This window comes from Bombina bombina, chromosome 3 (assembly GCF_027579735.1).
Source record: "Bombina bombina isolate aBomBom1 chromosome 3, aBomBom1.pri, whole genome shotgun sequence".
Lineage (NCBI taxonomy): Eukaryota > Metazoa > Chordata > Amphibia > Anura > Bombinatoridae > Bombina > Bombina bombina.
Window position 1 is genome coordinate 1,276,470,680 of NC_069501.1, and position 13,723 is coordinate 1,276,484,402.

Genomic DNA, 13,723 nt, shown 5'->3' on the forward strand with positions numbered 1-13,723 from the left:
ATAGAATTTTATCAAATGCCTTCTCTGCATCAAATAGAATTAGGCAGGCTTCTTCCCTATCATGCTGTGCATTTCCCCCTCCCAATTTCCAGAAGTGTGTAAGAAGTAGCTGAAGTTTCCTCATATTTTTAACCGCTGATCTACCCTTCACGAACCCGGTTTGGTCTTCATGGACTAACAGGGGGATTAATACCGCTAATCTATTTGCTAGAAGCTTGGTTAATATTTTGTAGTCCGAATTAAGAAGGGATATCGGCCTATAAAACTGTGTTAGAAGTGGATCTCTATCTGGCTTGGGGAGAACTGTGATATTGGCTTCTGTGAATCTATTGGACAAGTTAGCTCTCCCTTCTAGAATGGCATTAAATAACAAGGCCAGTGTGTCTACCGTTTCTTCTTTAGTCATTTTGTAAAACTCCCCGGTCAACCCATCGGGTCCCGAGGCTTTCTCCAGTGGGAGTGTGTCTATCACCCTTGCAATCTCTGAGGGCTGAATCTTGGCATTTAATTTCTGCCGGTGTTCCTCATCTAGCTGTGGGAGTGTCAAGTCACTCCAAAACTTTTCCTTCACATCTGAATCTATTCTTTGGGAGTTGTATAGGCTCGAGTAATAATCCTGAAATGCTCTCTGTATTTCCTCGTCTGATGTGAGTAACCTTTCCTTTCCTTTGATGGCTACAATGGTGCTTGGTTTCCTATCTAACTTAGTAAGCCTGGCCAATAGCTTCCCTGTACGATTTCCATATCTATAATATTTTGCCTGAGAGCGGTTCTGAGCCGTGACTGATGTCTGTGTGAGATATGTGTCCCTAAGGCTTTTTACTTCTCTATATTTGACCATATTTTGTTCTGTGGGGCACCTCAAATACTGATTTCTAGCGTTCAGAAGCTGGCGCAAGAGCAGTTCCCCCTTGATTCTGTGAGATTTCTGTAACTTTGCCGTGTATGCTGTGATCACCCCCCTCAGAACTGCCTTTGCAGATTCCCAAAACAAAGACATATCATTGATGTGCTTCGCATTTAATTCCCTATAAGCCAACCACTCCCCAACTAAGTATTTTCGCAAGTTAAGATCCTGAAAGAGGTGTACCGGAAATCTCCATCTATTCGCCTGCCTACGAGGTGGGTTAGTTTCTATGTGTAAGTTAACTGGGGCATGGTCAGATATAGTTATCGGGTCTATCTTGACATCCTTTACGCGTGGACAAAGTGAGTTAGAAACCAGGAAGTAATCTATTCGCGACAGTGTTGTTTTAGCTGGGTGCAGACAAGTGTAATCCTTGGTTTCCGGATTCCTATCTCTCCAAACATCTGTTAAGGAGAGTGCATTCCTAAAAATTTTAAGTAAGCGTGTTTCCCCCATGAACCCTGCTCTCGTACTGTTTGTCTTATTGGCAGTTGTGGATTATGGAATCTGTCTGCTGGTGTATATGGTGCAATGTTATAGTCACCTCCAACTACAATGGGGAGATCTGAAAACTGCATAAGTTTGGCCTGGAGTCCGGTCAGGAATGCTTTGTTTTCTGTGTGCGGTCCGTATACACCACATAGAATCATCCGTGTGCCTCCAATTCTGGTGTCAACTATTATGTACATCCCCTCCGTGTCTGTGACAGATTGTAGTATAGAATAGTCCAGGCCCTTTCTGAAAAGCATTGCCACCCCTCTGGCTCTCTTCGCCTCATACTGGGTATATAGAACTTCCCCTATCCAACCCTGTTTGAGTTTCTGGTGCTCTTTCTGAGAGAGGTGTGTTTCCTCCAATATGGCTATGTCCGTTCTTTTAATGTTCAGTTGTCTAAGGATAGTTTTTCTCTTTATTGGGGATGTGATCCCTCCCACATTCCATGTAGTCAGTTTCATCTTAATCTAAAGTGTCAGAGTACCCTATAGAGTTTACGTGTATCTCAGTCAGAGTTCCTGACAGGTGTGCTGTGTGTGCGGTACCTTACAGTATAGGTCCTTATGTCCAGGGCTCTCTGACATTGTATTTCCGGAGGACTGTAGCCCCCTTTTCCCCTGAGCGGCACCCGGAGGAGAGACGACTCTGCTCTTTTTCTAGCGCAAACAGAAAGTTAGTGTGTGGAACAGATAGCAAATAGGTCACAAAAATTATGCAAACAGGTAACAACAGAGGTAGACTGAGTAAGCAAACTCCTAAACTATAGATTTGTAACTTTTGGTTAATACCTATTCCTTCCCTCCTTGCTCCAACTCTAAGGCACACAGCTAATAACGCCCAGACCTCCTCAAGTCTTTATTATCTCTGTCTCGCTTGCCTTGCTAACCCTATGCTCCCTTTCTCTAGTGTATACAGGTAATCAATAATTGGAATAAACAGAGCTTAGAAACTTGTGAACAATTAACAAGAAAACAGTCTTACAGTGCATATAAACTATTCAATCTTTAAACTGAAAACTTGCCTACTTTAGGGTTTAAGTGAATAATACTATGCAACCTTTATTTAGTAATAATCCCCCCCCCCCTCACTTTGCAAGGATACAAGTGTCCATGGTTATGTCTGCAGACAACAATTACTTCTGACATATCCGGACCCAACCAGGTCTCTGGCTCATGGTACTGCTTCCTCTTCATTTATTCTGCGTTGCTTTTCTCTTTCTCTTTGAAGGTGTAATTTGAGTTGAGTTGGCGAATCAAAGAACAATGGACCTTTTTCTGTATGCAGTCTCAGTCTCGCTGGGAACAACAAGGCCGCTGTTCTACCCTGTTCATTAAGTTGCTTGCTAAATGGTATGAATTCTCTTCTTTTAGCAGCTACAGTTGCTGAATAGTCCTGGAATATCAGGATTCTTCTTCCCTCATACTCCAGTGAGGTTATGTATTAAACAGTCATAAAATAAACATCTAATTTCATATCCGATATAACATTTAGGAATGTTTTTGGGTATCTGGGTCAATGGATACAATGTGCTCTACAGACCACACTCCATACCTGGTCACGGATGCGTTTGGTTTTTATACCATATATAATTGGGTTGAGCATGGGTGGAACAAGCAGATACATGTCAGACAGAATTATATGGACATAAGAAGGAATATTTTTACCATAACGATGAGATAAGAAGGAAAAAAATGCCAGGGCATAGAAACTTAAAAACACACAAATATGGGGTGTGCAGGTGTTAAATGCCTTCAGGCAGGCTGTTTTAGAGGGAATATTGCAAACTGCATGGAAAATAATGGAATAGGATAGTAAAACAAGTAGAACATCAACACCGAGAATGGTAAAGGCTACAATCAGCCCTAAAACACTGTTCACACGAATGTCAGCCGCTGCAAGCTTTACAACAGCCATATGCTCGCAGTAGGAATGGGCAATAACATTGGTCTTGAAAGCTGGAAAAAGTTTGATGAGGATAAGGGTAGGTGCTATCAGAATGGTTGCTCTGGCGAGTAGAATTATAACCATTTTCATTATCAGGGTATTGGTCATTATCATTGTATATCTGAGAGGTTTACAAATAGCTAAATAACGGTCAAATGCCATAGTCAGCAACAGCCCCGATTCAGTACTTGTAAAGCAATGGACAAAGAACATCTGGAGAAGACATCCATTAAAACTGATGAGCTTCAGGTTGAACCATAAGATGGACAACATTTTAGGCACTATGCAGTTAGACAACAGTGTATCATTAGCTGCTAGCAGGAAGAGGAAACTATACATAGGACTGTGGAGACTGGAAGACAATGGAATGACCAAAATTAAGATAAGGTTTCCAAACAAGGCCATGATGTAGAATGAACAGAACATGATAGAAATCCAGTTAGGTACAATCTCTAGACCTGGAATTCCAACCAGTATAAACATGGAAGGATAGAAGCTGGTAAAATTAGCCATGATTTCTCATTATGTTCCAGATATTCCTCTGCCAGTTATTTTATTGCTACACAATGAGAGAAGTTAAAGGATAAAAAACATTATAGACGTTAAAGGAACAAAGTTGTTATAAGTCACATGTGGATCTTACAGTAATTATCTAGACATTAACATAATGAGTCATTGGGCTCCATTAATTAAGCGGCGGATGATTGACGGCCTTTTGAGGAGGAGGTAGGTGTCTGGAACTCAGTATGCAGGAATGGAAACCAAAAAAAAAACCTAGATTGCGAGTTTTGCGTTAACAGCGGTGCGGTGCTAATGAGCAGTTTATGCTCACCGCTCACTTGCAGACAGTGCTGGTATTACGGGTCTTTAGAAACCCGGCGGCAAAAAAGTGAGCGAAGAGCAAAATTTAGCTCCACATTTCACCTCAATACCAGCGCTGCTTATGTAAGCGGTGAGCTGGTGTAACGCCCTCATGCACGATTTCCCTATAGGAATCAATGGGGGAAAGCCGGCTGAATCAAAAACTAACACCTGCAAAAAGCAGCGTTCAGCTCCTAACGCAGCCCCATTGATTCCTATAGGGAAACACATTTTATGTCTACACCTAACACCCTAACATGAAACCCGAGTCTAAACACCCCTAATCTTACACTTATTAACCCCTAATCTGCCGCCCCCGAGATTGCCGACATCTACATTATATTTATTAACCCCTAATCTGCCGCCCCTGAGATTGCCGACATCTACATTATATTTATTAACCCCTAATCTGCCGCCCCCAATGTCGCCGCAACCTAACTACATTTATTAACCCCTAATCTGCCGCCACAACGTCCCCACCACTATAATAAAGTTATTAACCCCTAAACCTAAGTCTAACCCTAACTCCCCCTAACTTAAATATAATTTCAATAAATCGAAATAACATTACTACAATGCACTAAATTATTCCTATTTAAAACTAAATATATACCTATAAAATAATACAATAGTTATTAACTATTTAATAACTCCCTAGTTAAAATAAAGACAAATTTACCTGTAAAATAAAACCTAAACTAAGTTACAATTACACCTAACACTACACTATAATTAAATAAATTACCTAAACTAAATACAATTAATTACAATTTTAAAAAATTATCTAAAATAAAATAAAAATAAAAAAGACCCTCCAAATAAAAAAAAGCCCTACCCTACACTTAATTACAAATAGCCATTAAAAGGGCCTTTTGCGGGGCATTGCCAAAAAGTAATCAGCTTTTTTACCTGTAAAAAAAATACAATCCCCCCCAACATTAAAAACCCACCACCCACACTACCAACCCTATTATAACACCCACCCAATCCCCCCTTAAAAAACTAACACTAACCCCTTGAAGATCACCCTACCGTGAGACGTCTTCACCCAACCGGGCTGAAGTGGTCCTCCAGACGGGCAGAAGTCTTCATCCAAGCCGGGCAGAAGAGGTCCTCCAGACGGGCAGAAGTCTTTATCCAGATGGCATCTTCTATCTTCATCCATCCGGCGAGGAGCGGGTCCATCTTCAAGACATCCGATGTGGAGCATCCTCTTCTTCCCGACGACTAAAGACGAATGAAGGTTCCTTTAAGTGACGTCATCCAAGATGGCGTCCCTTCAATTCCGATTGGCTAATAGAATTCTATCAGCCAATCAGAATTAAGATAGGAAAAATCCTATTGGCTGAAGCAATCAGCCAATAGGATTGAAGTTCAATCCTATTGGCTGATCCAATCAGCCAATAGACTGCAAGCTCAATCCTATTGGCTTATTGCATCAGCCAATAGGATTGAACTTCAATCCTATAGGCTGATTGCATCAGCCAATAGGATTTTTCCTACCTTAATTCCTTCATTCGTCTTTAGTCGTCGGAAGAAGAGGATGCTCTGCGTCGGATGTCTTGAAGATGGACCTACTCCGTACCAGATGGATGAAGATAGAAGATGCCGTCTGGATGAAGACTTCTGCCCGTCTGGAGGACCTCTTCTGCCCGGCTTGGATGAAGACTTCTGACCGTCTGGAGGACCACTTCTGTCCGGTTGGGTGAAGGCGTCTCACGGTAGGGTGATCTTCAAGGGGTTAGTGTTAGTTTTTTTTTAAGGGGGATTGAGTGGGTTTTAGAGTAGGGTTGGTTGTGTGGGTGGTGGGTTTTAATGTTGGGGGGAATTGTATTTTTTTACAGGAAAAAGATCTGATTACTTTGGGGCAATGTCCGCAAAAGGCCCTTTTAAGGGATATTTGTAATTTAGTGTAGGGTAGGGCTTTTTTATTTTGGGGGGCTTTTTTATTTTGTTAGGGGGATTAGAGTAGGTTTAATTAGTTTAAAAATCTTGTAGTTATTTTATTATTTTCTGTAATTTAGTGTGTTTTTTTTCATACTTTAGATAATTTTTTTAAATTGTAATTAATTGTATTTAGTTTAGGTAATTTATTTAATTATAGTGTAGTGTTAGGTGTAATTGTAACTAAGTTTAGGTTTTATTTTACAGGTAAATTTGTTTTTATTTTAACTAGGTAGTTATTAAATAGTTAATAACTATTTAATAACTATTGTACCTAGTTAAAATAAATACAAAGTTGCCTGTAAAATAAAAATAAACCCTAAGATAGCTACAATGTAACTATTAGTTATATTGTAGCTAGCTTAGGGTTTATTTTATAGGTAAGTATTAAGTTTTAAATATGAATAATTTAGTGAATTGTAGTAATTTTATTTATATTTATTGTAATTTTATTTAAGTTAGAGGAGGTTAGGGTTAGGCTTAGATTTAGGGGTTAATACATTTAATATAGTGGCGGCGACGTTTGGGGCGGCAGATTAGGGGTTAATAAATGTAGGTAGGTGGTGGCGATGTTAGGGCCGGCAGATTAGGGGTTAATAATATTTAAATAGTGTTTGTGATGCGGGAGTGCAGCGGTTTAGGGGTTAATATGTTTATTACAGTGGTGGCGATGTCCGGTTCAGCAGATTAGGGGTTAAAAAATTTATTTTAGTGTTTGCGATGTGGGGGGGCCTCGGTTTAGGAGTTTATAGGTAGTTTATGGGTGTTAGAGTACTTTTTTGCACTTTAGTTAAGAGTTTTATGCTACGGCGTTGTAGTGTAAACATTTTAACTACTGACTTTAAAATGCGGTACCAGTGTTTACAGGAGAGGGTCTACCGCTCACTTTTTGGCAGACTCGTAATACCGGCGCTATGCAAGTCCCATTGAAAATATAGGATACGCAATTGACGTAAGTGGATTTGCTGTATTTCCGAGTCTGGCCAAAAAAGTGAGCGGTACACCTGTACCTGTAAGACTCGTAATACCAGCGGGCATTAAAAAGCAGCATTGGGACCAGCTAACACTGCTTTTTAACCCTAACGCACAACTCGTAATCTAGCCTAAAGTATTTTCTTGAATAAACTTTACTAGTAGGATAAGCATACAAAAATATCACGGCTGAGGTCTTTGGTCTCTGCAGTAGGATAAGCACACACAAGTATCACGGCAGAGGTCTTTGGTCTCAGCAGTAGTATAAGCATACACAAGTATCACAGCAGAGGTATTTGGTCTTAGCAGTAGGATAACCATACACAAGTAGTATAAGTATACACAAGTATCTATCAAAGCAGATGTCTTTGGTCTCAGCAGTAAGTACATCTTTCTTAAATAAGCTTACAGTTTTTTATTCATAGGGTCCTTGAAAGAAGAGCTATCCTCAATGGGAACAGTTGTTCTCTTAGCTAGAGTAGATATAGCACCCTCTACCTTGGGCACGGTGCGTCCCAAGTCACTAACCGAGTCAGCAACAGGAAACTTTTTCTTAAAAACAGGGGACAGAGAAAAAAGAAATCCCCAGTTTCTCCCATTCCTGAGCTCTAATTTCTGACATAAAGGTATGGAACTGGAAAGACCTCTACAGAAGAGGGAATGACATAAAAAACTCTGTTAAGTTTGTTTGATTTTTTAGGATACACAGTGACAGTAGACTCAGAATCCTCCAAAATAGCTAAAACCTCCTTCAAAAGCAAACAGAGGTGCTCCAGCTAAAATCTAAAATTAATCTCCTCTGAATCTGCTGTACTAGCCACTACAGTCTCAGAGTCCAAACTCTTTGTATGAGATATGTTCTTAGATTTCCTCTTCCTCTTACCAGCAACAGGAAAAGCTGATAGAGCTTCAGAAACTGCAGGAGTTATTTGAGCAGCAAAATCTCCTGGTAAATAAACACCCCCAGGAACCATGTTGAGAGGAACTGCAGGGCACTGCATGTGAGATAGCTAAAGCTTGTGACGTTTGAGGAGAAAGTTGAGGCATGGTACAGACAACATTATCATGAGAAATAATTAGCTCAGAAGGGGTATCCTTGTCCTTAGACAGTCTCTGAACAATATAAGCACTTATCAAAACTAACCTTTAAATTTTACTCAGTGTCCATAATGGAAATATAAAATTCCCACAGCAATAGGTATAAAGTAATACTTCACTCAAGATTGATGAGGGATTAGCGGAAAGCCGAATTCAAATACTGTACCCTTAGAGCAACTGCACTATACAGAAAAATAAAAAAAATACATAAATTTAGGAAAAACCTTAATAAGATTGAAAAAATACCTCTGCACCCCTATAACCTCAGCTGAGACCTACCGCTCCGTAGACCAGGAGGAAGAACCTTCCATCTCCTACTAGTAGATCCGGAAATCTGATTATGATTAGAGCAGAAGAAACAATAAAATCCTAGAATAATGATGATCGATATTGTCAGACAACTAGCCGATAAACTAATAGTACACAGCGTAGATAGCCGCCTAAGCTTTCTTCTCCCTGCCGGCATACACAAAGCTGAGCAGAAGAGCAGAGTGTCACGTGAGCGGAAGTCAAAACTAAGGGGGGTAGTTATCAAGCCGTCAACCTCAAATACGCTGGAATTCCGCAGCGTATTTGTGGCGAGGCTGATTCGACTAAGTTATCAAAGGCTAGAGACCGGCAAAAGTAGAATTTAGTGACGTAAGCTTCGATCCGCCGGTCTCAGTCCGACACAGATTGATTCTTACATCACTCCAGATGTTCTGCACACAAGTGCGGCACATTCTCACTACTTTTGCTAGTTATCAAAAACTAGCAGGTACGCTCAGCACTTTTCCGGCCCAGCGTACCTGGTTTTCAAACCGCCACCCTGGAGGTGGCGGATCCCATAAGAATCAATGGGAGTCTGACCATAGCGAAAGTTCATGTTCGCTGCTGCCAGACATCCCATTGATTCCTATGGGAGTTGTCTACACCTAACACCCTAACATGTACCCAGACTCTAAACACCCCTAATCTGTCCCCCCCCTACACCGCCGCAACTAAATAAAGTTATTACCCCCTAAACCGCTGCTCCCGGAGCCCACCGCCACTATAATAAACATGTTAACCCCTAAACCGCCGCTCCCTGACCCCGCCGCAACTATAATATATGTATTAACCCCTAAACCGCCGCTCCCTGACCCCGCCGCAACTATAATATATGTATTAACCCCTAAACCGCCGCTCCCAGACCCCGCCGCCACCTACATGATACCTATTAACCCCTATCCTGCCCCCCCTATACCGCCGCCCTCTATAATAAAGTTATTAACCCCTATCCTGCCGATCCCGGACCTCGCGCAAGTAAATAAATAGTTTAACCCCTAAGCTGCCGCTCCCGGACCCCGCCGCAACCTATATTAAACTTATTAACCCCTAATCTGCCCCCCTATACCTATAATACATTTATTAACCCCTATCCTGCCCCCCTACATCGCCGCCTCTGTAATAAAATTATTAACCCCTAAACCTAAGTCTAACCCTAACACCCCCCAACTTAAATATTAATTAAATAAATCTAAATATTATAACTCTTATTAACTAAATTAATCCTATTTAAAACTAAATACTTACCTTTAAAATAAACCCTAATATAGCTACAATATAAATAATAATTATATTGTAGCTATCTTACGGCTAGATTTAGAGTTTTGTCGGTAACGACCCGCATAGCTAACGCTGGCTTTTTTTTGGCCGCACCTTTTAAATACCGCTGGTATTTAGAGTTCACAGAATGGCTGGGTTTTCAGTGCGTTGAGCATAATTTACCGCCACTGCAACTCTCGATACCAGCGGTGCTTACGGACGCGGCCAGCTTCAAAAACGTGCTCGTGCACGATATCCCCATAGGAAACAATGGGGCAGTTTGAGCTGAAAAAAAACCTAACACCTGCAAAAAACCAGCGTTAAGCTCCTAACGCAGCCCCATTGTTTCCTATGGGGAAACACTTCCTAAGTCTGCACCTAACACTCTAACATAAACCCCGAGTCTAACACCCCTAACCTTACACTTATTAACCCCTAATCTGCCGCCCCCGCTATCGCTGACACCTGCATATTTTTTTTAACCCCTAATCTGCCGCTCCGTACACCGCCGCAACCTACATTATACCTATGTACCCCTAATCTGCTGCCCCTAACACCGCCGACCCCTATATTATATTTATTAACCCCTAATCTGCTGCCCCCAACGTCGTCTCCACCTACCTACACTTATTAACCCCTAATCTGCCGACCGGACCACAACGCTACTATAATAAATGTATTAACCCCTAAAGCTAAGTCTAACCCTAACACTAACACCCCCCTAACTTAAATATAATTTAAATCTAACAAAATAAATTAACTCTTATTAAATAAATTATTCCTATTTAAAGCTAAATACTTACCTGTAAAATAAACCCTAATATAGCTACAATATAAATTATAATTATATTGTAGCTATTTTAGGATTAATATTTATTTTACAGGCAACTTTGTAATTATTTTAACCAGGTACAATAGCTATTAAATAGTTAATAACTGTTTAATAGTTACCTAGTTAAAATAATTACAAAATTACCTGTAAAATAAATCCTAACCTAAGTTACAATTAAACCTAACACTACACTATCAATAAATTAATTAAATAAAATACCAACAATTATCTACAATTAAACCTAACATTACACTATCAATACATTAATTAAATACAATACCTACAAATAAATACAATGAAATAAACTAACTAAAGTACAAAAAATAAAAAAGAACTAAGTTACAAAAAATAAAATATTTACAAACATTAGAAAAATATTACAACAATTTTAAACTAATTACACCTACTCTAAGCCCCCTAATAAAATAACAAAGACCCCCAAAATAAAAAAATGCCCTACCCTATTCTAAAATTAAAATAGAAAAGCTCTTTTACCTTACCAGCCCTGAAAATGGCCCTTTGCGGGGCATGCCCCAAAGAATTCAGCTCTTTTGCCTGTAAAAAGAAAACATATAATACCCCCCCACAACATTACAACCCACCACCCACATACCCCTAATCTAACCCAAACCCCCCTTAAATAAACCTAACACTAAGCCCCTGAAGATCTCCCTACCTTGTCTTCACCACGCCGGGTTCACCGATCGATCCAGAAGAGCCTCTGATGTCTTGATCCAAGCCCAAGCGGGGGCTGAAGATGTCCATGATCCGACTGAAGTCTTCATCCAAGCGGGAGCTTAAGAGGTCCATGATCGGGCTGAAGTCTTCTATCAAGCGGCATCTTCAATCTTCTTTCTTCCGGATCCATGGTCATCCCGCCGACGCAGAACATCTATCTTCACCGACGACTTCCCGACGAATGACGGTTCCTTTAAGGGACGTCATCCAAGATGGCGTCTCTCGAATTCCGATTGGCTGATAGGATTCTATCAGCCAATCGGAATTAAGGTAGGAAAATTCTGATTGGCTGATGGAATCAGCCAATCAGATTCAAGTTCAATCCGATTGGCTGTTCCGATCAGCCAATAGAATGCGAGCTCAATCTGATTGGCTGATCGGATCAGCCAATCGGATTGAACTTGAATCTGATTGGCTGATTCCATCAGCCAATCAGAATTTTCCTACCTTAATTCCTAAAATAGCTACAATATAATAGCTACAATATAATTATAATTTATATTGTAGATATATTAGGGTTTATTTTACAGGTAAGTATTTAGCTTTAAATAGGATTAATTTATTTAATAAGAGTTAATTTATTTCGCTAGATTTAAATTATATTTAACTTAGGGTGTTAGGGTTAGGGTTAGAATTAGCTTTAGGGGTTAAAAAATGTATTAGAGTAGCGGTGAGGTACGGTCGGCAGATTAGGGGTTAATGCTTGAAGTTAGGTGGCGGCGATGTTAGGGAGGGAAGATTAGGGGTTAATACTATTTATTATAGGGTTATTGAGGTGGGAGTGAGGCGGATTAGGGGTTAATACATTTATTATAGTAGCGGTGAGGTCCGGTCGGCAGATTAGGGGTTAATAAGTGTAGGTAGGTGGAGGCGGTGTTAGGGGCAGCAGATTAGGGGTACATAGGTATAATGTAGGTTGCGGCGGTGTACGGAGCGGCAGATTAGGGGTTAAAAAATTTTAATAGAGTGGCAGCGATGTGGGGGGCTTCGGTTTAGGGGTACATAGGTAGTTTATGGGTGTTAGTGTACTTTAGAGCACAGTAGTTAAGAGCTTTATGAACCGGCGTTAGCCCAGAAAGCTCTTAACTCCTGTTTTTTTATTGAGGCTGGAGTTTTGTCGTTAGATTTCTAACGCTCACTTCAGCCATGACTCTAAATACCGGCGTTATAAAGATCCCATTGAAAAGATAGGATACGCAAATGACGTAAGGGGATCTGCGGTATGGAAAAAGTCGCGGCTGGAAAGTGAGCGTTAGACCCTTTCCTGACTGACTCTAAATACCAGCGGTAGCCCAAAACCAGCGTCAGGAGCCTCTAACGCTGGTTTTGACGGCTAACGCCAAACTCTAAATCTAGGCCATAGAATTTATTTTTATTTTTATTTTACAGGCAAATTTCAATTTATTTTAACTAGGTACAATAGCTATTAAATAGTTATTAACTATTTAATAGCTACCTAGTTAAAATAAAGAGAAATTTACCTGTAAAATAAAAACTAACCTAAGTTACAATTACACCTAACACTGCACTATACTTTAATAAATTATTCCTATTTAAAACTAAATACTTACCTGAAAAATAAACCCTAAGATAGCTGCAATGTAATTAATAATTATATTGTAGCTATTTTAGGATTTATATTTATTTTACAGGTAACTTTGTATTTATTTTAGCTAGTTAGAATAGTTATTAAATAGTTATTAACTATTTATTAACTACCTAGCTAAAAGAAATACAAAATTACCTGTAAAATAAATCCTAACCTAAGTTACAATTAAATCTAACATTACACTATCATTAAATTAATTAAATAAATTAACTACAAATAAATACAATTAAATACAATTACATAAACTAACTAAAGTACAAAAAATAAAAAAAATAAGTTACAAACATTTAAAAAACATTACAACAATTTTAAGCTAATTACACCTAATCTAAGCCCCCTAATAAAATAACAAAGCCCCCCAAAATAAAAAATGCCCTACCCTATTCTACATTAAAAAAGTTCAAAGCTCTTTTACCTTACCAGCCCTTAACCCCTTAAGGACCAAGGCCATTTTTCAATTTCTTTCCCTTAAGGACCAGGGCTATTTTTACATTTCTGCGGTGTTTGTGTTTAGCTGTAATTTTCCTCTTACTCATTTACTGTACCCACACATATTATATACCGTTTTTCTCGCCACTAAATGGACTTTCTTAAAATACCATTATTTTTATCATATCTTATAATTTACTATTAAAAATATTATAAAATATGAGGAAAAAATGGAAAAAAACACACTTTTTCTAAATTTGACCCCCAAAATCTGTTACACATCTACAACCACCAAAAAACAACCATGCTAAATAGTTTCTAAAATTTG

At 39.4% G+C, this 13,723-nt stretch overlaps 1 protein-coding gene across 1 annotated transcript; it reads right to left on the bottom strand.

Moving 5' to 3' along the window:
* Window positions 1-270: 270 nt before the first annotated feature.
* LOC128652749 (olfactory receptor 52A5-like) lies at window positions 271-3,859 on the bottom strand. Its single transcript, XM_053705680.1, has 2 exons — window positions 2,938-3,859; window positions 271-326 (listed from the first exon to the last, which is right to left on the bottom strand). The coding sequence occupies exons 1-2, from the start codon at window positions 3,857-3,859 to the stop codon at window positions 271-273; spliced, it is 978 nt and encodes a 325-aa protein (XP_053561655.1).
* Window positions 3,860-13,723: the final 9,864 nt, after the last annotated feature.